This window comes from Muscardinus avellanarius, assembly GCF_963383645.1.
Source record: "Muscardinus avellanarius genome assembly, chromosome: 16".
NCBI lineage: Eukaryota > Metazoa > Chordata > Mammalia > Rodentia > Gliridae > Muscardinus > Muscardinus avellanarius.
Window position 1 is genome coordinate 25437415 of NC_137802.1, and position 24393 is coordinate 25461807.

Below are 24393 nucleotides of genomic sequence, written 5' to 3' on the forward strand. Positions count from 1 at the left end.
GAGAGAGAGACAGAGACAGAGACAGAAGGGCAGCTTCTGGCCAGGGGTCAAAGGTGAGCTTTGCCCAGGCCAGGGAAGCGGCTGATTCGAAAAAGTGCCAAGTCATAGGATGGTGTTAGTTTCATGCTTAATTCATACAGGATCTTCCCCACAACAGGGGACAGCTTGAATCCATGCCCTAGAAGAACAGATTGTCAGGCATCCTCAGGGACCCAGAGGCTGAGCTCTACTTCCCCACCCAGGAAGATCTCTCCCACCTCCCACCATGACTACCCAGCCTCCAGACACTCAGTGTCCAGGCTTTAGCACCTGTCCAGGCAGCTAAGACTGTGGAAAAAATTTCCTGGCACCAAGGTAGGTCAGCTTACACACACCCATCTCCCCCTCCTCAGGCTCACCAGAGAATCCAGCACCGATGACAATGTTGTCATACTTTGGGTGGCGATCAAGGACAAAGTGCTCATCAGGGGTGTTCTAGAAAGAAGTAATCACACCTGTGTCCTTTGGAATCGGGGAGGACAAACTACAGTCTCTGATGGGAAGGGACTAAGCTGGATTTCCGTCCAGAAAGAGCGGGATGGGGCGCAGGCATGCTCGCACCCCCCTGGGTGTGCTAGTCTCCCTTATTCGTCCATCTGTCTCCTCCTCCCTTGGAGCTGTGAGCACGGTAGGCGCTCAGATCATCTCTGCAAACTAACTTTAGCCAATACGCCTCAGGTCCTGGTGACATCTGTCTCTTCTCTTTGTCCCTAAGGCCTGTTCAACTGGAGCATCTTGCCAAAAACTCTTTTAGAGTCTTCTGGGAAATATAATGAAGGGCTGCCAGGCCTAAGCTTAGTTGCCTAATGAAAAAGAATATGAAAAACCCTAGCGGGCCCAACTCTCATGGAGGTGAACCAACCCATGGAAATTAGCTCGCCTGTTGCAAGTCACATACTGTGCCAGGGGTCAAATGGAGTCAGACCTGGCCTGCACAAGGTCTATCTGACTCGTTCTTCGTGTCTCCAGTGCCAGAACAGGCCAGGAAGGCCACCAACCCCCTTACCGTGTACATGCAGCGCTCCATGATGTCAGGCTCCGGCTTCAGGCCTGGTAAGTGATCTCTGACAAAGCGGCACAGGACTTGGATGTCTGAGACGGCTGTGGGGCAGTCCCTCTTTTCAGGGTCCACACTGTTGCCATGGTGATAGCAGACCTGTCCCCATCAGAGCAATGTGGGTGGTGAGACGCGAGGTACAAGGGTGGACATGGAATGTCCCCATCCACCATCCCAGCCTGATCCTGACAGAGGCTGTTGGCTGTCACCTGAGATGGCCTAGTGTCTGTCTCTGTGCCTGCCCTAGTTTGCAAAGGAAAGCCTCCCTTGGCTGGCCAGGTCAGCTAAGGGTCTTGAGCTGTGAACAGCAAATAGCAAATAGCAAAGTCTACCCCTACAGCTGCCCACTGGGACAATACTGGGGTGGACTGCGGCCAGGGTGCAGGTTAGAGCAGCTGCCCCAGAACCCGTGGGCACCTGGGAGTCTTCCAGCCCTCTGCTCACCTTCACCAGCCCCGGATACTCTCCTGATGGCAGCCCATAGATGTGGTGGGGAGCCTGATCCAAGCCCAGGAAGCACGGAAAGGCTCTGGACGCGCTGTAGCTCCCAGGAACCTTCTCTCGCCAGTAACACACGTTGATCAGCAGGGTCTGAGGCAGGGGAGGTAGAAGCGATAAAGGTGGAAAGCATGAATCCTCCACACCTGAGACACATCTCTTTGGGGCCCTGCTCCTTCAGACATCTATCCCGTTCTACCCAATCCGCTTGTTTTATGCAGTGTATGTGGGGTCAGGGGAGTACTGAGGATTGAACCCAGGGATGTTCTATTTCCAAGCTACATACCCAGCCTTATTTTATTTTTTATTTTGAAACAGGGTCTTTCTAAGTTGCCAAGGGTCTCGTTAAGTTTCTGAGGCTGGTCTTGAACCTCCCAAGTACTGGGATGACAGATGAGCACTGTCATGCCTGACATTACATACATTTTGACATATAAAGAGCTCCGAACTTCTGTCTCTTTCCCGATTCTTCGTTTCTCCCCATAACTACCCCCCAGCCTGACTTTCCTCATTCTAGGATTTGATAATACATCATATCTGTCATGGATTCACTGTAAGCCAAGCTGTCTCCTAGGGCTCTATAACACTGTACAATTTAATTCTCCACCAGCCCTTTGAGGTGGCTGTTCATCCCGTCCTATATGCATAAAACTGAGGCTCAGTGAGGTGTAATTTTATCAAGGTAGTTAACTGGTAAGGAGCAGATTCAAGACTCAAAGTCAAGTTAATCTGGCTCCAAGACTTCTCTTTGTTTTTGGTGTGTGTGTGTGTGTGTGTGTGTGTGTGTGTGTGTGTGTGTGTTGCTGGGGATGGAACCCAACACCTTACACATGCGAGGCAAGCAAGCACCACAGTTGTATGCCTCCAGCCCAAGGCTGCATCTTTTAAGCACTGACTCTGAGGCTTCCTCCTTCCCTTACCTGGAGCGGTAACTGGATTCCCAGGGGATGAAGGAGCTGGTTGGTCCAGGGACCTGCTGTGATCACCAAGCTCTTGGCTTGGTAGCTCCCGGAGGTGGTTTTCACCACAACTGGAAGCCCGGGTCTTATCTCCACCACCTTCTCCCCATCACGCACTGTGCCTCCTAGCTGGCAAATTGCATTCTGAAAGGGCAGAATGGAGAAAGGTGAATTAGTTGTTTTTTGTGGTTCATCCTGGTGGACAAAGAGCCCATCACTTAGAGCAGACAAGAGTGCAGAATTGCTGGGCATGGTGGCACACACTTGTAATCCCAGCATTACAAGGAAAAAAAGAAAGAAAGAAAAAGAATGCAGAACCTAGACCTCCTTTCCCAGGATGACATCAGGGTTTATAAAAATAAACTGAGCATGGTGGCACATACCTGTAATCTCAGTACTTGGGAGGCTGAGACAGAGGATTATAGGTTCAAGGCCAGCCTTAGAAACTTAGCAAAACTCTCAGTAACTGAGCAAGACCCTGTTTCAAAATAAAAAATAAAATAGAGCTACGATGTAGCTTAGTAGTAGATTACCTTGGGTTCAATCCCCATTGCCAAAACAAACAAAAAAATTCCTGCCCCAAACTGGGCACTGTGGTGCACAACTGTAATCCCAGCACTTGGGAGGCTGAGACAGGCAGATCGAAGGTTTGAGGCCAACCTCAGCAATTTAGCAAGAACCTCAGTGACTTAAACCCTATTTCAAAATAAAAAGTAAAATAGGGCTGGAAATGTAGCCCAGAGGTAGAATGCCCTTGAGTTAAATCTCCAGTAAAACACACACACACACACACACACACACACACACTACATATATCTATCTATATCTATATCTATATATATCCTGCCCCGAAGGTCAAGACCAAAGCCATCAAGGCAAGGGCCTTCAGCCCCAGTGTCACCTGGAGGACTCTGAGGGCCTTGTCTGCATAGAGAACTCCTCCAGTCTTGTCCAAGAGCCCCACTTCTCCCCCAGTGAACTGAATATTTGGGAAACGTTCCTTCAGTTCTTCTGATGAAAGACACTGGTGTTCTATCCCCTGCCTAGACAGAGTGGCCTGGATCGTCTTTAGTTCCGGATTCTCCTTCATTCCCAGCAGCAGTAGTTCAGTCTGCCTGTTAAAAAGAAAGAAAGAAAAGGCCTTCTGGGTGAAGGTAAGTGTCAGGGCTCTGGGCCATTGGCGCTCAGCCTTCAGAGAGGGTCCCGGGTTGAGGGGAGTCATGGCCTCGCATTCAGAGAACAGGTGAAGCACACAGTTTCAGTCGTGGAGTCCAGGTTGGTAAGATAAGGTTGACTGATAAGATTTCCTCCTCTTCCTTCCATCCCCTGACCCGCTCACTATGTTGATTCCTCTTTTCTGCATTCACCCACCCCGCTCTTCCTTCTCCATTTCCTTTCTTTGCTTTCCTTTCTCCTTCCTTCCTTCCTTTCGTCCTCCCTTCCTTTTCATTTATTGTGGTCCTGAGGATTGAATCCAGCAGCATTCTACCTCTGAACTTAACCCCAACCATTTATTTATTTATTTATTTATTTATTTATTTATTTAGTTAGTTAGTTAGTTAGTGGTATTGGGGATGGAACCCGGGGACATTCTACCTCCAAGCTCCGCCCCTAGTCCTATTTTTTTTTTTTTCCTTGGTGGCACTGGGGTTCCTGGAAGCCCTTCTACCTCCGGGCTACACTCCCAGACCTATTTTTTTTATATATTTTTATTTGGAAACAGGGTCTCTTAAGCCAGCGAGGTTGGCTTCAAACCTGCACGATCCTCCTGTCTCCGCCTCCCAAGTGCGGGGATTACAGGCATGCGCCACCATGCCCGGCCTTATTTTTTTATTCTTTATTTTGAAACAGGGTCTCACTGAGTTGCAGAGGGCCTCACTAAGTAGCTGAGTCTGGCTGCGAACTGTAATCCTCCTGTCTCAGCCTCCCGAATGCCGGGATTACAAGCGTGTGCCACCATGCTCAGCCTTATTTTTATTTTTAAGCAGGGTCTTGCTGAGGTGCTGAGGCTGACCTCCAACCTGTGATCCTTCTATCTCAGCCTCCCAAATATTGGGATTACAGGTGAGTACCACCAGGCCCGGCTCCCTTCCTGTGTGTCTGTCTCTCAGTTCCTCCTCAGAGGCTGCCTGTTTTGTGGGACATAAGTCAGGAGAGCCTGCTGTGTTTCTAACCCTGGCATCCCCTTGGTATGACCTTATCCCGGTCACTCGCCTCTCTGAGCTCAGATTCCCGCTCTATAATAGACACCTGTTGGACCTTGGGTGGTTCCACATCAGGGTCATACCCCCTTCTACCCAAGGACAGGTAGAAATGGAACTGTCGGTGTCTGGGGTTGCCACTCACACTGAATGCGCAGGGGCCAGGGATGCTGAGCCTGTGATACTTGAGAGGACCCCGCCCAGTGCCAGCGGCACTTAGTGCACAAACCCCAGTAGATGATCTCTTCGAGCTCCAGCAGTAAATTCAATGAATCTCTGATTTCGCCCTATACCACCCTCTATCTTTCTTACACTGTAAAGGTGTGAAAGCAATTTCTCTTTAATGCTTTCTGCCTCTCCGTCACAACAGACTAGAGCTTTCTTTTTCTTGGGGGAGGGGGAGTGTCTAAACAATAAAAGGGTCTTTCTGGTCCTGGGACCACTCCCCTGGTCCCTCTTGCTTCACGCAGCCGCCCTGGCCAGCAGCATTCTGGTACATCCCCTAGGTGCTGCGTATAAAGCTCGTAATAGCCTATAATGGAGTCTCATGGATATTACATGCTTCCAAATCCCACATTATCTGGTTGGGGGGATTAAAGAGAAGATTGGGAGGGGGTAGGGACACAGCAGGCCCGGGGCCGGTGTCAGTACACAGAGCCGCGCAGCGTGCCCAATCCATTCGCCATGGCCCCCGCCTACCCGGCATTCACCACTGGTGAGATAGCAACGCCCGCCACTGCTCTTCAGAACTCAGCAGAGGAAAGACGACGCTGGAGAAATCCCTACCGGCCAGGAGACAGCCTCTTCTCTGTGGCTCCCAAAAGGACTTCAGATTGGTTCTCAGGTAATGAAACTTGCCTAGTAAACATCCTGGCCAACAAGATGATTTAGAAGCCACCCAGGTTGATGGGAGTTCAGCCCAGTGGTAGAGCACTTGTCTAGCATGCGTGAGACCCTGGGTCCAACCCCGGCACTAAAAGATAAACTTACCCACCTGGGGGCACCGCAATTTAGCAGAGACCTTGTTTGAAAATAAAAAAGAGCTAGGGATGCAGTGCCATGGTAGAGTGGCCCTGGATTTAATATTAGGTACTGAGAAGGGTTAAAAAAAAAGTTACCCAAGTAGGTTTGTTATGTTTTTACAAGTGCTGAGATCAAACCCAGGGACTCTTGTATGTTAAGCATGTGTGCTACTGCTCCTGAGCTATACCCCCAACCCTAGGTGTATGAGCTCTGGCCTTCTTTTTTGGGGGCGGTTGAACCCAAACTTTACCCCCAGTTCTTTTCATTTTTTAATTGAAACAGGGTCTCACTAGGTTGGTGAGTCTCTCTCTGCTGCTGAAGCTGTCTTTGTACCTGAAATGCTCCTGTTTCATCTTCCCACGTACTGGAATTATAGGCATGCACCACCTGGCCGGACTTTTGAGCCTCTTTTTGCCTGATGGAGTCCTGGCTATGTAGCGCTCTGAGAAAGACCTGGCTTACACCACACCTAGGCAGACACAATGTCAGATCTGGCCTGGGCCCCTACAGCCGCGCATTCTAGCCCCTGCCTGCCAGACAGCAGCCTTAGCCTTTCTGTCCTCTGAGATCTGCTTCGCTTTTTCTACCTTTCTCTTCTTCCTGCCTTCCTTCTTTCCATCTTCCTTCTTTCCTCGAAATAAGAACTCTTACAGGGACGTACTGCATGGAAGAAATGAAGTCATGCCAAGACAACGGGAAAATCTGTCGAATTATGAAATTCTGAGTGATGTTCTAATTCCCAAGCCGTCCTGCGGTGGGCGAAGGGGGAGCTCCCCATCCCTAGGAGTAATCAGTGAGCTGATTCTGCCGGTGAATGTAATTGTGCCGATTGTAATCATTTTGCTCCAGCTCTCTGCCCCTGTGGCATTTATTTCTTAGCCCAGATATTGATCTAACAGTGGGAAATTTTCCATCTGAATTTGTGATGCCGGACCCTCCCCTGGTCTGGAGACGCGTTTGGGAAATTCTCATTTTCCGTGGATCACAGCTGAGCTATTTGGCCTGAGGGAAACCGTGCGCTGCTGGAGAAATGCCTTGGATTGGAGAGAGATTTTTGACCATTATGAGCAAATCGGAAATAAATGTAAAACACTGCCTGGAAATGCAAAGGCCTGTCATTATGGGAGATAGGTGAGAGGCTCCTAAGGGAAATGCTCGGAGAATTGGAAATCAGTCAGTCAAAACCGGGACTGGAGAAAGGGCCCCCCCCCCCCCCAGTATGAAGACAGATGACTTCCATGGTCAGATTGAAAATCATTTAAGTGCTTATTTTCTTAATGGCTTTTCCTAGATCCCAATAAATAGACTGCTCATTCTGCATCAATTTCTCACCCTTTGTGCTCTGGGATTTCCCCTCCTCTGTTTAGACCCAGGCTACAAAGTTTGGGAAAGAGAAGAATAAGAAGAGACAAGAATATCTGCAGGAAGAAAAAATGGCCAATAAATGACTGCTCAGGGGTAGTGCAGAAAGGAGGGTTTGAAGCCATCACAGGGCTTCCAGGGAACCCTAGAAAATTTGCAAGTCCCACCTCCCAGAATGCCCATCGGCTGTGTCAGGAGCATTTGATAGGAACTGTGCCTTCCTTCCCACCCCGCATTGATCCAGCGCCAGGAAGGTCATTGAAGATTCCTCCTAGGGCCTTGTTGACACCTCTGTGGTCCAACTAATGTCTCTGATGGGACTTAGGGAGCTGGTGATCGGGATTTCCACCTAGCGTGGCTCAGGGTGAAGGATGGAGCCAGAAGGAACTGGAAGGGGAGACGGTGTTCCCTGCGCCTGCCCTCCCCACTCCAGGCCCCAGCTTTTCCCTGGCTGGGTTGAAAGTGCCAGGCAAGCCGGCTCTGAGTCACCTTGGGGAAGGGCCTCGCAATGGCTGCCGTCTTTGTTGGTTTTGGAGGAGCCCTCTGTGTTTCATCTCCCGCTCTGTGGGCCGATGTGGAATTGGTTAACAAAGACTGCTCCAGGGAGGGGACGTGGCTGACAAGCCAGACACTTCGCAGACACAGGAAGCAGCAGCTGCGGAGGGGGCCACCAGGTTCTGCCAGCAGCTGTACTGCCTACGGCTGTGATCTTGTCTGATATTGTCAGCGAAGCAGGGGCAGCCCGGGTCAGGAGCTGGATAGTAGGACTCAAAGGGAGAAGGCGGGACAGGAGAGAGACAGGGCGCAGAGCTGGGCTTTGCTGTGGGTATCGGCATCCTGGCTGCTCGCATCACAAAAGATGCAGACCTTGTGATCTGACACATGTGTGTTGTCTGTTCCCGGAATATATGCAAATATTCTGAGCCCACCCATGTTTAGTATGCGGCTGTCACAGGGAGCAGGAGAACAGAATAAAAGGTATTGGATAATCACTTGAACCACCAACTCCTGAAGATTTTTATGTTTTTAAATCATCATTGAATTATGTTAATTTTTATTTATTATGTTTTTTGCTTTTGCTTTTGTTTTTGCAGTCCTGGGGATTGAGCCCAGGTGTGCTCTTCCACCAACCTATATCCCCAGCCCCCCCTTTTTTGTGGTACTGGGGATGGAACCCAGGGGCATTCTACCTCTGAGCTACACCCCCACCGCTATTTTTTATTCTTTATTTTGAAACAGGGTGTCCCTGAGTTGCAAAGGGCCTCACTAAGTAGCTAAGGCTATCACAACCAAATGCTGGAATTGCAAGCGTGCACCACCATGCCCGGCCCTCCCCAGCCCTTTTTATTTTTTAGAGAAAAGCTAACTTGCCTAGGCTAGCTTCAAACTTGTGATCCTCCTGCCTCAATCTTCCGAATTGCTAGGATTACAGGTGTGCACCCCCGCTCCTGGCTCTCAAAAAGGATTAAATATACTAATTTCTATCAGTTATACTATAGTACTGTGCTGATTCTCCTAAAAAAAAAAAAAACTAAAGAAAAATAAGAACCACAAGGATGAAAATCAAAATTAAGAGTAGAAGCCAAGCTGGGCGTGATGGGGCACGCTCATAATCCCAGCATTTGGGAGGCTGAGACAGGAGGATCATGGTTCTGGGACAGCCTCAGCTACTTAGGCCCTTGCAACTCAGTGAGATCCTGTTTCAAAATAAAGAATAAAATAGCCGGGCGTGGTGGCGCACGCTTGTAATCCCCACGCTTGGGAGGCAGAAACAGGAGGATCGCACAGGTTCGAAGCCAGCCCCGCGCGCTGGCTTAGGAGACCCTGTTTCCAAATAAAAATGTAAAAATAGGTCTGGGAGCGTAGCCCGGAGGTAGAAGGGCTTCCAGGAACCCCAGTACCACCAAAAAATAAAAATAAAAAAAAAATAAAGAATAAAATAAGGGGGTTGGGGGTATGGCTCGGAGGTAGAATGCCCCTGGGTTCCATCCCCAGTACCACAAAAAAAAAAAAAAAGAGTAGAAGCCAGGTGTGCGGCACACTTGTAATTCCAGTACGTGGAAGGCTGAGACAGTAGGATTGCAGGTTGTTCGTGGTCAGCCTCAGGAATTTAGTGAGACCCTGTTTCAAAGTTTAAAAAAAAAAAAAAGGACTGAGGATGTAACTCAGAGGTAGAATGCCCCTGGGTTCAATCCCAAGTGCCAAAATAACAATAACAACAACAACAACAATAACAGTAAACAACATAAGAATAGAAGTTGTCTGGGTGCAGTGATGCACACCTGTAATCCTAATACTTTGGAAACTGAGACAGGAAGATCTCAAGTTCAAGGCCAGCCTCAGTAAATACATAAATAAAAATGGCTGGGGATGTAGCTCAGTGGTTCAGTTCAATCCCTAGTACTACAAAACAAAACAAAGAGTAAAAGCTAAAACAGTTGAATAGGATTTAGCCCAAAGGTAGAGGGTTATATTCAGATATTCTGAGAATGGAAGGTGTCTGCTCTGTGTCCCTACTAAGTAAAAGAACCATTTAGCATGTCTGAGTTAAACTGGGTTAGCCATAAGAAAGGACCTGTTAATGACAGAATAATAACAACAATAATAACAATAATAATAAGTACTTTCCAAACACATTCTCGTTACTCTTTGCTTTTTTTTTTAATTGAGGGTTGGAGTTGTCAGAAAAGTCTTCTATTTAATACAGGCTACAATACTTCCTTGTCTTTAAATGTACAGTAACAGTCCTTTTTTTTTTTTTTTTTTTTTTGGTATTGGGGATTGAACCCAGGAGAATTCTATCTCTAAGCTACACCCTCAACCATTTTTATTTTTAACTTCCAAACAAGGTCTTGCTAAGTTGCTGAGGCTGGCCTCGAACCTGCTATTCTCCTGTCTCAACCTCCCAAGCACGTGTCACCGAGCCTGGCCTGTTGCAGTCTTTTGACCCTGGATGATATAAGCCTGAATGTGTTTGGAGTCAGAGGAGTGGGCAACACAACCAGTTTATAGTATCTTCTCAAACAGGGCCCAAGCTGGGCACGGTGGCACAGGCTTGTTACAGGAGCTTGGTAGGTTTGAAGCTAGCCTTAGCAATTTAGTGAGACCCTGTCTCCAAATAAAAAACAAAGTCAATTCGGAAGTGTAGCTCAGAGGTAGAATTCCCCAGGTTTCAATCCCCAGCACCACAAAAAATAAAATAAAGTAAAATAAAAATAAATTTAATGAAAGTAAACCAGGAGCCAGCAAACTATCACTCAGGCTTTCTGCAAATCTGGCTTTCTGCCTGTTTTTATCTGACCCACAAGCCAAGATGATTTTTATATTTTTAAGTGGTTGATTTTAACAAAATCAAGAGAAGTATAACATTTTATAAACATAAGAAAGTTATATGAAATTCAAATTGGAGTGTCCAGAAATAAAGTTTTATTGGAACACCTCCAGGTTCATTCATTTCCATCTTGTCTGCGCTGCTTTCACACCACAGTGGCAGAAATGAAGAGCTGCACTAGAGACCATATGGCTGGAAAAGCCTAAAATAGTTACTATGTGGCCTTGATGGAAAAAGTATGCAGACCCCTGTTCCAGGCTAAGAGTTTACTAATTCTGTGATTCGATGAATACATTAAGATCCTGGGGATTGAGCCGGGCGTGGTGGCCCACGCTTGTAATCCTAGCATTCTAGTGGCTGAGACCAGAGGATCGCGGTTCGCGGACAGCCTCAGCTACTTAGTGAGGCCCTCTGCAATGTAGTGAGACACTGTTTCAAATTAAAGAATAAAAAAGAGGGGTGGGGGTGGGGGTGTAGCTCGGAGGTCAAATGCCCCTGGGTTCCATCCCTAGACCCGCAAACAAAAAAAAAAGATCCTACGGATTTAACCCAGGAGTATTTATTCCAGGCACAACAGTTATACCTGTAGTCCGAGTTACTCAGTAGGCCCCCTTGAACCCAGGAGGTCAACGCCAGTCTGGACAACAAAACAGGTCCCGTCTTTTAAAAAAGATAGTCAGAAGCTGGGTTCAGTGGCATACTCCTCTAATTCCAGTACTTGGGAGGCTAAGACAGGACACAATTTCTTTTCTTTGTTCTTTCTTTTTCTTTTTCTTTTTTTTTTTTTTTTTTTTTTTTTTTTTTTTGGTGTTACTGGGGTTCCTGGAAACCTTTCTACCTCCTATCTCCGCCTCCCAAGCGTGGGGATTACAAGCATGTGCCACCGCGCCCGGCGACAGGATACAATTTCAATACCAATCTCATCAGGGCAACTTAGCAAGATCTTATTTCAAAATAAAAAATAGGTTGGGTGTGGTGGTGCGCTCTTGTAATCCTAGTGCTTGGGGGCTGAGACAGGAGAATTTCAAGTTCACGGCCAGCCTCAGCTACTTAGTGAGACCCTGTTTCAAAATAAAGAATAAAATATAGGGCTGGAGGTGTTGCTCGGAGGTAGAATGTGCCTGGGATCTATCCCTAGTACTGCAAAAAAAAAAAAAAAGAAAAAAAGAAAAAAAAATAGGGCTAGTGTGTAGCTCAGAGGTAGAATGCCCCTAGGTTCCATCCTCAGTACCACAGGGGAAAAAAAGATAAAGTCAGGAGCTGGGTGGGCATGGTGGTACACGCTCGCAATCCCAGTACTCAGGAAGCTGAGATAGGAGGATCACAGGTTCAAGGATAGCCTCAGCAAGTAGTACGACTCTTACCAACCTAACAAGACCCTGTTTCAAAATAAAATAAGGCTGGGGGTGTAGGTTGGAGGTAGAATGCCCCTAGGTTCAATTCCAAGTACCAAACACACAACAAAAGATAAAGTCAGTCATGGTGATGTACACCTGTAATTTCACCTGTAATTTCACCTACTCAGGAGGCCAAGGCAGGAGGATCACAAGTTTAAGGCTAGTCTCTACAATCTAGTGAGACCCTGTTTCAAAAAAACTAACTAAATAAAAAGGGATGGGGTGTAGCTCAGACATACAGCACCACAGCACTGGGGCAGGGGATAAAGGGGCGGGAGCCTGACTTCCCAATAACAACTCTCTGGTAAGGCAATGGGGAGAAGTAAATGAGTTGTATATACCGGTGAGCTTCCGCACCTGAAATGCTGGGAACTGGAAGTGTTTGGGATTCTTTTGGATTTCGAAATATTTGCACATATATAAATGAGTTATCTTGTGGGTGGAACCCAAAGCTAAGCCCAAAATTCATTTATGTCTCATATATACCTTATACATAGCCTAAAGGTAATTTTTATGATATTTTACTATGCCTGTTTTGGCTGTGAATGGTCACATGAAGACAGGTGGGAAACTTTCCACTTGTGTGTCATGTCAGCACTTTAGGAAGTTTTAAATTTTGGAGCATTTCAGATTTTAGGCTTTCATATTAGGAATGCAAAACCTGTAAATATCCTCTAATTTCTTCTTCTCCTTCTTCTTCTTTTTTTTTTTTAATTTTATTTTATTGGTGCACTGTATTCATACATCATAGTGGGATACAAACTTTTGTAGACATACATGCACACATCGCCCAGTCAGCCCCCACCCGATCCCCACCCCATTCTCTCCCCATCCCTCCTTCCCATGCTTGGCTTAGTGGTTGACATCTAGTATTACAGCAATTTATCCAAAATTAAAAATGATAATCTCACATAACAGTTTCATTTGTCTGATACCAAGCGTTTGATGATTTAAAGATAGCATTTCAATATTTCTTCTTGCTTTCTTTCTTACTAGAGCATATTTTTTTCTGTTTTTTTAGGTGAAACTATCATATATTTATATATTTATTTTTCAGAAAAAAATCTATCCTAATATGGAATATGAATTCTAGATACCCAAAACGATCTCGAAAAAGAACAAAGCTAGCAGATATATATTTTCTGATTTCAAACCATATAAAGCTACAATAATTGAAACAGTGTAGTACTGTTCTAAAGGCAGATATATAGACCATTGGAGTTAAATACAAGCCTAGAGCTAAATTCTTCCCTATATTGTCAAGTTATTTTTGACAAGGTTTCCACGAACATTTGGTGGTGGAAATAATAATCTTTTAACTAAATATTGTTGAAAAATAATAATTACATGGAAAAGAATAAAACTGGACCTTTACCTAATCCCATATACAAGTATTAACTCAAAATAGATAAAAGACCTAAATATAAATCTTAAGACTATAAACTTTTAGGAGAAAATCTGGGTCATAAAACCTCACAACATTGAAATTGGCAGTGATTTCTTGGATATGATTTCAATGGCACAGGCAACAGAAGAATATACAAACTCCCTAAAAAATAAAAGAAAATATTGTATATCCAAAGACAATGTAAACAGAGTTAAAAGTTACTAATAGAATTGGATAAAATATTTCCAAATGCTATATCTGAAGGTATATTAATATTCCAACTAGAAATCCTAAAAATTAACAACAATAAAGGCAAACAATACAACTTAGAGATAGGTAAAAGACTAACATAAATAATGAGTCTCCACAGATAACCAATCTTAGTTGTCTGTTGGATGGAAACTCTTGTTTCTCTGGTTCTGGTGAGTGTTACCTATTTCTTCTTTGTAGTTAATCTCTTTGAGTATTTTCTCTAGCGCTGGTTTTGAAGACATAAATTCCTTCAGTTTCTGTTTGTCATGGAAGCTTCTTATTTCTCCATCTAATTTGATAGAAAGTTTTGCTGGATAGGAAATTTTTGGCTGGAAGTTGTTTTCTTTCAGAGTTTGGAATATGTTACTCCAAGCCCTTCTGGCTCTCATGACTTGGTTTGGGAAGTCTGGAGTGATTCTAATTGGTTTGCCTCTGAATGTCAGTTGGCCCTTTGTTTTTGTTGCCTTTAAGATTCTCTGCTTGGCTTCCACATTGGTCATTTTGACAATTATATGGCGTGGGGATCCTCTTCTCCGATCCTGTCTAAAGGGAGTTCTATAAGTTTCCTGGATCTGTGTATCAACCTCTTGCTCTATATTTGGAAAATTTTCTGCTATTACTTCCTTGAAGAGATTGTTGATCCCTTTGGTATCACTTTCTTTTCCCTCCTCTATTCCAATTATTCTTAGGTTAGCTCTCTTAAGATGGGCCCATATTTCTTCAATGTCAGATTCCTGCTGTTGGATATTTTTTTCTAGATTAGAAACTATGCATTCATTTTTGGATTGCTCATCTTCTAAGAGCGAGATTCTGTTCCCCATGTGGTCTAATCGGTTGTTTGTGCTTAGAATTGAGGCCTTTACTTCATTAATTGCATCCTTTATCTCTTTTTGGCTCTCTCTGAGTTCTTTTCGAAGCACCTCTATTATTTCTACAGTTATTTTCCTGATTTGATCTTCTAGAAATCTCTGATTTTCTGTTTTATCAGGTTCTGATGTTGTGGGGTTGTGCACATTCATTACTCCAGTGTTATTCCTCTTTCCCATGATTTCGGAGGTTTGTGCCTTCTCTGGGTTCTTCCCTTGGGTCACTATGACTTCACTTAAGGTGCTCTGGATCTCGAGTCAGTAGTATTTCAGACCCCACTACTCCTTTACTGGGTTGTATCACAGAGTCTCCGACTCAGGGAGTCGATAGAGGCTGCTTTAAACTATGGGGGGTGCCAGGTTGCACGTTCTCCTATGGTGTGATATCTCTGCCACCACCACTCCCTCACTGGGTCAAGTCCCAGGAGGTACAGTACTGGGATTTCTCCTCTGTGGCCCGCAATTTGACTCACTGTTCTTGAGTACGCAGATGTAGCTGTACTGGACTCGGTGGATTCACTGCTGCTGCCGCCGCCGGTGGCAATATGGCGCCTCTGCCACGCCCTCGGCCATGAGGCTGGCGTATTTTTTCTTCTCTGGTTTTGATTTCCACTCTGAATCCCTGCAGCGTGTGCTGAGCTCAGCCACTGGGAGCTTTAAATGCTGTCTGCGCCGAAAGATCCCGCCTGGCTGTTCCGCAGCGGCTCACCTGGCTTGCTGTAGCCGTCCACTGAGTTCGCCGCTGCCGCCGGCAGTATGGCGCTGCTGCCGCGTCCTCGGGCACGTGTGTCTCCTCTGTGGCCCTGAGCTCTGTTCTCAGTCCGCTTTCTCTCTGGAGCCTGGTGGTTTTTTTGTTTTTCTGGTGATGGTGTTTTCTGGCTATGAAAGGCGCTCTTTTTGTGGTAATGGAGATTGGTTGTTAGCGGGACTCTTAAGCCCCGCTTTTCTCGGTCGCCATCTTCCCGGAAGTCTCCTTCTTCTTCTATATATATATATATATATATATATATATATATATTTGAACTCAGGGGCATTATACCTCTTAGATACACTCCCAGCCCTATTTTTTTAAAAACAGGGTCAACCAGGCGTGGTGGCGCTTGGGAGGCTGAGACAGGAGGATCGCACAGGTTCGAAGCCAGCCTTAGCTACTTAGTGAGGCTCTCAGCAACTTAGTGAGACCCTGTTACCAAATAAAATATAAAATAGATCTGGGAGTATAGCCCGGAGGTAGAAAGCCTCTGGGTTCCACCCCCAGTACCACAAAAAAAGGGGGGGGGGTCTTGCTAGGTTGCTGAGAGCCTCACTAAGTTGCCAAGGCTATCTTTGAACTTGCGACCCTCCTGTCTCAGCCTTCCAAGAACTGGGGTTATAGGTGTGTCACTATGCCCAGCTCACCCCTAATTTCTTTCTTTCTTTCTTTCTTTTTTTTTTTCGGTACTGAGGTTCCTGGAAGCCCTTCTACCTCCGGGCTACACTCCCAGACCTATTTTTATATTTTTATTTGGAAACAGGGTCTACTAAGCCAGAGCTGCTGGCTTCGAACCAGCTTGATCCTCCTGTCTCTGCCTCCCAAGCGCGGGGATTACAAGCATGCGCCATCACGCCCGGCTCTAATTTCTTATTTTGAGCACTAGTTGATGATGATTTTCCAGGTAGCATTCTAAATCCACTACATAGTTATCCTCACAACAGCTCCATGAAGTAAACATTATTATCCACCTTATAGGTGAGAAAACTGAGTCTCGCAGGGGCTAAGCAGCTTGCTCCAAAACACAAAGCTAAGAACATATGAGCTGGGAGCCTGAGGCCGGGCGTGGTGGCGCACGCTCATAATCCCAGCATGCGGGAGGCTGAGACAAGGATCGCGGTTCGCGGACAGCCTCAGCTACTTAGTGAGGCCTCTGCAACTCAGTGAGACCCGGTTTCAGAATAAAGAAATAAAAATAGGGCAGGGGGTATAGCTCAGAGGTCGAATGCCCCTGGGCTCCATCCTCAGACCTGTAAAAAAATAAAAATAAAAAATAAAAAAACTACACCTGACTGGTTCCAAAGTCCTTCCAAATTCCTGATCTGCCAAACAAGAGGATTGTGGGATTTTGAGAATCTCCTACCTAAGGATCTCTTTTCTCTTCTGCAGTCATTCCCATGACATCTGTGACTGTTGATTGCTACATTCCTTTTGTGTCCTCCAGTCTTTTTATTTATTTATTTATTTATTTATTTATTTATTTATTCTATTTTATTTTTTTGGTGATACTGGGGTTCCTGGAAGCCCTTCTACCTCCGGGCTACACTCCCAGACCTATTTTTACATTTTTTATTTGGAAACAGGGTCTCCTAAGCCAGCGCGCAAGGCTGGCTTCGAATCTGCGCGATCCTCCTATCTCTGCCTCCCAAGTTCTTAGACTACACTACCACAACATCTTAATCTTCATAAAGCCCCATGATAAAAAAAAAAAAAAAAAAAGTAGACACAGGTAGAGAAACACTCTCAAGATCAGAGCTGGTAAAACATAGAGCACAAAGTCAAACCCAAGCTGTCAGACTTTCAGAATTGTCTCCCTCTGAAAGACTCACACATTTTTTCCCCCCTGTGGTACTGGGAATGGAACCCAGGGCATTCTACCTCCAAGCTACATCCCCAGCTCTATTTTTTAGTCTTTATTTTGAAACAGGGTCTCAATGAGTTGTGGAGGGCCTCACTAAGTAGCTGAGGCTGGCCATGAACCGGGATCCCCCTGTCTCAGCCTCCAGAATGCTGGGATTACAAGCGTGGCCACCACACCCGGCTAAGACTCATGCTTTTAAGTCAGACATTTGCCAGACATCCCTGGGTTGTTTCACTCTCCACTGGGAAAAAGTGTGCCCTCCAAGGCCTTGGGCACTTTTAGCACAGGACATTCAGCAGTATTTACCAAAGGCTGCCGGAGAAGGGTCCCTTTGCCAGACCACCCCTTAGCAAGATAGCTTCTTTATTTGGGTGCTGGGTGCATTAGCTGCCTCTGAATAAATCCTTAATTAGCTGCCCCAGCTGAATTTGCATAATGGATTTCACTTTGTTCTTAAGTTAATGGTGTTTTTGCAACAGAACAGTAACCTCTTGGTTCCTGGCCATTAAAATAACTGCTGCCCTGTGGGTAGGGCTTGGGTTATGTAAAGGAAGTTCAGCTAGAAGTCACAGAGGAGGTGGGAGGGGAGGCAGAGGAGGCTAAAGTCCCCATTGCACCACAGGTGTTCTGCTTGCTCCACCCCCCTCCCAAGGGTGTTTAAAAGGTAAGTGAGCACCAGCACGCTTATAATCCCAGCATTCTGGAGGCTGAGACCGGAGGATTGCAGTTCGTGGACAGCCTCAGCTACTTAGTGAGGCCCTCTGCAACTTAGTGAGACCCTGTTTCAAAATAAAGAATAAAACAGGGCTGGAGTGTAGCTCTGAAGTTGAATGTCCTGGGGTTCCATCCCCAGACCCACCAAAAAAAAAAAAAAAAGTTAGTGAGGCCTTTGTGGTGGTGCACCCTTGTAATCCCAGCGTTTGAGAGGTTGAGACAGGAGGATCGCACGGGTTCAAAGCCAGCCTCAGCTGCTTAGTGAGGCTCTCAGCAACTTAGTGAGACCCTGTTTCCAAATAAAGTATAAAATAGGTCTGGGAGTAAAGCCCGGAGGTAGAAAGTCCCTGGGTTCCACCCCCAGTACCACAAAAATAAATAAATAAATAAATAAATAAATAAATATAAAAGGTTTGTGAGGCCAGGCCTGGAGGCACACACTTGTAATGCCAGTACTTGGGAGGCTGAGACAGGAGGATCACAGGTTCCCAGTCAGTCTCAGCAATTTAGTGAGGCCACCTGTAACTTAGTGAGACCCTGTTTCAAAATAAACAAATAAAATAGGGGTGAGCATGTAGCTTGGAGGTAGAATGCCCCTGCCAATACCAGAAGAAGAAGAAGAAGAAGAAGAAGAAGAAGAAGAAGAAGAAGAAGAAGAAGAAGAAGAAGAAGAGGAGGAGGAGGAGGAGGAGGAGGAGGAGGAGGAGGAGGGGGAGGAAGAGGAGGAGGAGGAGGGGGGGAGGAGGAGGAAGAGGAGGAGGAGGAGGAGGAGGAGGAAAGGGGGAGGCCAGTGAAGTTCAGTACTCGGAGACTGAGCCAGGAGGACAGCAGGTTTGTGGCCAGCCTCAGCAACATAGCAAGACCCTATTTTAAAACAAAAAAATAAAAAAATAAAAAGGGCTTGGGGGTATAGCTCAGAGGTAGAGTGCCCTTGACTTCCACCCTTACTACCCCAAAAGAAAGATAAAAGAAAATGAATTTATAGGGTTTTCATGGGAGAGTGAGAACCCAGCCTGAAAAGTCAGGACACCAGTAGGAATATAAAGGATCAAACCCAGCCCTAAAGAAGGCCCCACAGAGCTGGAGGTACAAGCCCGAGGATCCAGGGTATCTGCCCCCTCCTCCACTTTGGACCCAGGGTCCAACCCAGTCCTGGAACTGGCAGGAGCCAGCTGGACCGGTGGGGTGACGATGACAGTACACAGAATGTTTCCATATAACTGGCACCTCCCTCTGGTCTTGCATTCCTACCATGACATTCAAGTGTTCCTGCCCTGCCTCTTTACATATACCCTAAGTGTGAGGCTGTGTGTGTGTGTGTGTGTGTGTGTGTGTGCGCGCGCGCGCGCTGGCGATTGAACCTAGGGGCATTCTCCCTCTGAGCTACACTCCTCACTCAGCCCCATTTTTTATTTTGAACCAGTCTCAGTAAGTTGCTGAGGATGCACGAACCTGCAATCCCCATATTTCAGCCTTCCAAATGCTGGGATTACAGGTGCGCGCCATCACACCGGGCATGGAGCTCTTTGATTCAATGACTTCCTCCCCTGCCCACCTGTGCAGCTGGATTCCAGCCTCCTGCTCCAGCTGGGCCCAGATCTGATAGCACTCATCCATCATCTGGGTATAGACGTCTTCAGCATAGGCCTTTCGGATTATGCGGCTCTGTCCATGGGAGCTTCCTCGGGAGTGTGGTAGAAAGAACTAAAGTGGAAAACAAGAGAAACAAAGGAAGCCACTGCCTCTTGCACTGAACCCCTCTTTAGGAGCCATTTCATGTGCTGTCAACCAGGAGCCACTTACTTATCAAATACTTCTAAACAGTCTTTCCAAATTCTCTCTTCAAAGCCAGTCTAACTGCATTAGGGATCAAGCTCTACCTTGATCATTAGCATCTAGGCTTCCTTTTTTTTTTTTTTTTTTTTTTTTGGTGGTAGTACTGGATATTGAACCCAGGGCATTCTCCCACTGAGCTCTAGCCCCAGCCCTTTACATTTTTATCTTGTGCATGCTTGTAACCCCAGCATTTGGGAGGCTAAGACAGGAGGATCGTGGTTTGCAGACAGCCTCAGCTACTTAGTGAGGCCCATTGCAACTCAGTGAGACTCTGTTTCAGAATAAAAATAAAAAATAGGGCAGGGGGTATGGCTCGGAGGTAGAATGCCCTCTGGGTTCCATCCCAGTACTGCAAGAAAAAAAAAAATATCTTGAGACAGGATCTTGCTAAATTAAAGCATACTGGCCTTAAACCTGTGACCCTCTGTCTCAGCCTCTCAAGTACTGGGATTACAGGCGCACACCACCACACCCGGCTCCTAAGCTTCCTTTCTGCAAACACCGTACACATCCACAGGTCCCGTGTTAGCTAGTTCAGTTGTCCTTCTGTAATCTCACCCCACTTGGATTTACAGAGAGAGATTAAAAAAAAAAAAAAAAAAAACCTTCAAAGTCAGTGTGGTGGGTGCACTCCTGTAATGCCAGTACTTGGGAGGCTGAGATAGGAGGATCACAGGTTCAAAACTAACCTCATCAACTTGAAAGACCATGCTTCAAAATAAAAATAAAATTGAAGCCAGGCGTGGTGGCTCACGCATGCAATCCCAGCATTTGGGAGGCTGAGACCAGAGGATCACAGTTCGCGGACAGCCTCAGCTACTTAGTGAGGCCCTCTGCAACTCAGGGAGACCCTGTTTCAAAATAAACAATAAAAAAAAATTGGGCAGGGAGTGTAGCTCGGAGGTCAAATGCCTCTGGGTTCCATCCCCAGACATGAGAAAAAAAAAAAAAGAAAAGAAAAGAAAAAATATTGAACTGTAAGTATACCTCAGAGATAGAATGCCTCTGAGTTCAATTCCCCATAACACACACACACACACACACACACATGCGCACGCGCACACACACACACATACACACACGCATACACACACACGCATACACACATACACACCTTCCATATTATTCAAATCTAGCCCCCTTATTTTATGGACAAGAAAAACAATGTTGACTTTTTTTTTTTTAAGTACTGGGGATGGAACCCAGGGGCATCTTACCTCCGAGCTACACTCCCAGCCCTATTTTTTTATTCTTTATTTTGAAACTGGGTCTCACTAAATTGCTAAGGGCCTCACTAAGTAGCTGAGGCTGTCCGCGAACCCAGATCCTCCTGTCTCAGTCTCCCGAATGCTGGGATTACAAGCGTGATCCACCACTCCCCGCTAACAATGCTGACTTTCTCTGTGACTTTGGACCACTTGGGATATGGGAACTACCTTGGGATTTAGCAAAAGATGAAGAGTTTCCTGAGAGAAAAATCCAGGAATCCCTCGGGCTGTGAGCAGATGATTTCTGACTACACCAGTTTATTACCAAGAGGAGTAAACTGTAACCCACCTGGAGAGCTGTAGGCGCCCACTGAGGCCCGGCCCTCGGCATGTGGCCTAGGTGGGCCGGCAGTGCGCACAGCCCACCTGCCGATGCGGGGCTCGCAGTAGACTGTGCTGCATGGAGCCACCTTTTCTTTAAGGAAAATTAAGATCTGAGTCTTACTTCCTGGACATCAAGAAGGACACTGCTATTATCTGGATGTAGGAGAAAAAAACAGTAGCTTCTGCTGGGCTCTGGGACAAGAGGCTGGGAATAAGGGCGAGAATTCTTATCTCTTAGGCGTAGGCTACAACATCAATCTTTGCCTCAAAACAAAATTATCTTTATTAAAGATAATAGCAGAAATTATTGTTTTCTGAGCTGGACCACCCATTGAAACACAGAAGAATGAAGAGAGTAGGGCCTGGGATACTTCTTTTCTTTATGTGTGAGGAGCGGGGAAACTAGAGTGAACCCAGGGGCATTCTACCTCTGACCTATATTTCTAGCCCTATTTTATTTTTTATTTTGTAATAGGGTCTCACTAAGTTCCTAAAATTCTTGCTAAATTGCTGAGGTTGGCCTCGAACCTGCAATCCTCCTGTCTCCACCTCCCAAATCCTGGGATTACAAGTGTGTGTCACCATGCCCAGCTATATTTATTTATTTATTTATTTATTTATTTATTTATTTATTGTGGTACTGGGGATTGAACCCAGGGGCATTCTATCTTTGAGCTATACCCCCACTCTATTTTATGTTTTATTTTGAAACAGGGTCTTACTAATGTTAGTAAATACCATATATTAGTAAGCACTGGGACAAGGAGTGCACTGCTCAACAGCAGGAACAGACTTATTTGGGAATAAATCTGGGAGGAGGCACCTGACCAAGAGAGAGAATCCAAGAGAGTCAGGGGCCCCTGCCTTAAAGACTAGGGGCTTTTTAAGGGGGCATTAGGAGGGAAGGATAGTTACACAGTTGTGGCTTTTCCCCACTGGTGGTCTTAGATGGGGACTAGACAGGTAGGTTTACAGGCTGGAGGCAGGGAGATGGTTAGGGCCATTTTCTTGCCATTGCTGGAGTTCTTTATTTTCCACCTTCTCCTCCCAGGCCTCACAGCCTGGTACCCACAGCTAAGTTGCAGAGGGGCTCATTAAATTGCTGAGGCTGACCTTGAACCTGCAATCCTCCTGTCTCAAACTCCCACTGCAATTACAGGTGTGCACCACCACACCTGGCTTCTGGGATACTTCTGGATTAAGGGCAGAAACTGAAACAGTGAAAGAAGGGCGTGTGTCTAGAAATTCTGCATAGGCCTGAAGAAGGCTGGAACTTTCTCTGAAGTGTCATGAAACACATCAAGCAGCTAAGCTACAAATTGCACAGAAGTTATGATGCCTCTGGCCCTTTGGCCTTGCCCTATAACTGGCTAGCTCTGAAAAGCCCCCTCTAGGGGAGAACAGGACAGTCCTTAAGGGAGAAGAGACACATACCTGCTCCAGTAGGAGGACCTGCTTCCTGTGTTTGGCCAGGTGGTATGCAGTGAAGCAGCCCTGAATGCCTGCCCCAATCACAATGGCATCCCAGAGATCCCTCTGAGCAGCCATGATGCCCACTTAGCCCTCTGGCCACAGAGTCCACGAAGGAGAAGGAAAATTTTTTAAAAGGCAGCTCCAGGCCACGGGAGAAGGAGGGAGGCAAAGTCCAGCCTGGCCAGCGTTCCCACAACCCCCTGGGGCAGCGTCCTCCTCCTCATTCCTCCCTCCCCCAAAGCCTGGCACGGGCTTAGCCCCCGCCTCCCCTGCAGAGCAGAGCGGGTAGTGTGATTTGTGAGGCTTTAGCCCAGCTCAGCTGCCAGCCTCACCCTTGTATCCCTCTAGCTTGCTATTCTTGGCTCAATTATTGTCATGCAAATGGGCTCCTTCCTATGCCACCTTCCTGTCTCATTATGATCTTTGTCTCAGGACTTCGGCCCTGGAATTTCAATGCCTCCTAGACCAAGCTGGGCACCGGGAATGCTGCCTCCCCCTGCTGGCTCTCCTCTCTCCAGCCTCATCTCCTTTAGAGGCTCTACACTGCCAGCTAGGAACTTGGCAGAATGCCCAGGGTGAGGCCCGCCTTCCTGACGGGTGGCAAGGTCAGTGGTAAGTGCAGGGGCCAATTGGCAGGATAGTTTGTGATTATGAAATTGTTCTCCGAATGGTTTATTTTCATTTGTGGGGGGGGGGGAATAAAATGATCCTGAAAAAACAGAAAGGACAGAGAGGAGTCCCTTCCTCGGGTACCAGCCTGACCCGTGGAGGGGTCCTGTGTGGAGAATCCCTCTGTGCCAGGCATTGTGCTAAGTAAGTACTGCTACAGGCATTCAGGACAGAGCCAGGATTTGTAGATCCTGATTCTTATGTGATTTGAGATTCCTCTCTAAGAAAAAGGAAGAGAGGGTTGGGCGTTAGGGTAGCTCAGTGCATGGTCAACGCCCTAGATTCAATGCCCAGCACTAAAACAGAAAGAAAACAAAAGGAAAATAATGAATATAAAATTAGGTGCCAGGTCTTGGAAAAGACCATTCAATTAAGGAACCCTCCTGCCCACCCCAGTTGAAGTTTCATTAACCTTATGGTAAATCTGCCTCTGAATACATTATCTCATTGAATCCTCATGGCCCTAGGAGTATTTTATTTTATTTTTAGTACTGAGGATTGAACCTGGAGTGTTCTGTCTCTGAGCTAGACTCCCAGCCCTATTTTGTTTTATTTAATTTGGAAACAGGGTCTCACTAAGTTCCTAAGACTGGCCTGGAAACTGCAATCCTCCTGTCTCAGCCTCCCAAGTACTGGGATTACAGGCATGTGCATCATGCCCAATCTGTAGATTAAAGATTGTCCCAAATTCTTTGTCCCACCTACCATCACATGCTCTGTGGCCAGTAGAACATGGTGGGAGCCATATTATGACTCTTTCTGGCCAAGACCTTCAGAGAATAGCAGCTTCCTTCCCCTTCTCATCTTGGAGTACTCTCTCCTGGAACTCTGAGCCACCATGTTAGAAATCCAACCATCCTGTGGGAGAGACCAAGTGGAGAGGGCCCAGACTACACGGAGAGGCAGACATAAGAGGGAAGCGGCGCACGCTTGTAATTCCAGCACTTGGGAGGCTGAGACAGGAGGATCACAGGTTCAAGATCAGCCTCAGCAACTTAGATTCTCAGCAACTTAGTGAGACCCTGTTTCAAAATAAAAAGTGCAAGCCGGGCGTGGTGGCGCACACTTTTAATCCCCGTGCTTGGGAGGTGGAGACAGGAGGATCCCGCAGGTTCGAAGCCAGCC

At 46.4% G+C, this 24393-nt stretch overlaps 1 protein-coding gene across 1 annotated transcript; it reads right to left on the reverse strand.

Annotated features, from left to right (window-relative positions):
- Positions 1-47: 47 nt before the first annotated feature.
- Positions 48-22674, reverse strand: PIPOX (pipecolic acid and sarcosine oxidase; the record flags this gene model as incomplete). Its single annotated transcript, XM_080713469.1, has 8 exons — positions 48-178; positions 399-474; positions 1046-1195; positions 1541-1687; positions 2515-2697; positions 3455-3668; positions 19254-19402; positions 22561-22674. 8 exons carry the CDS (start codon positions 22672-22674, stop codon positions 48-50), a joined length of 1164 nt encoding a protein of 387 aa, XP_080569595.1.
- Positions 22675-24393: the final 1719 nt, after the last annotated feature.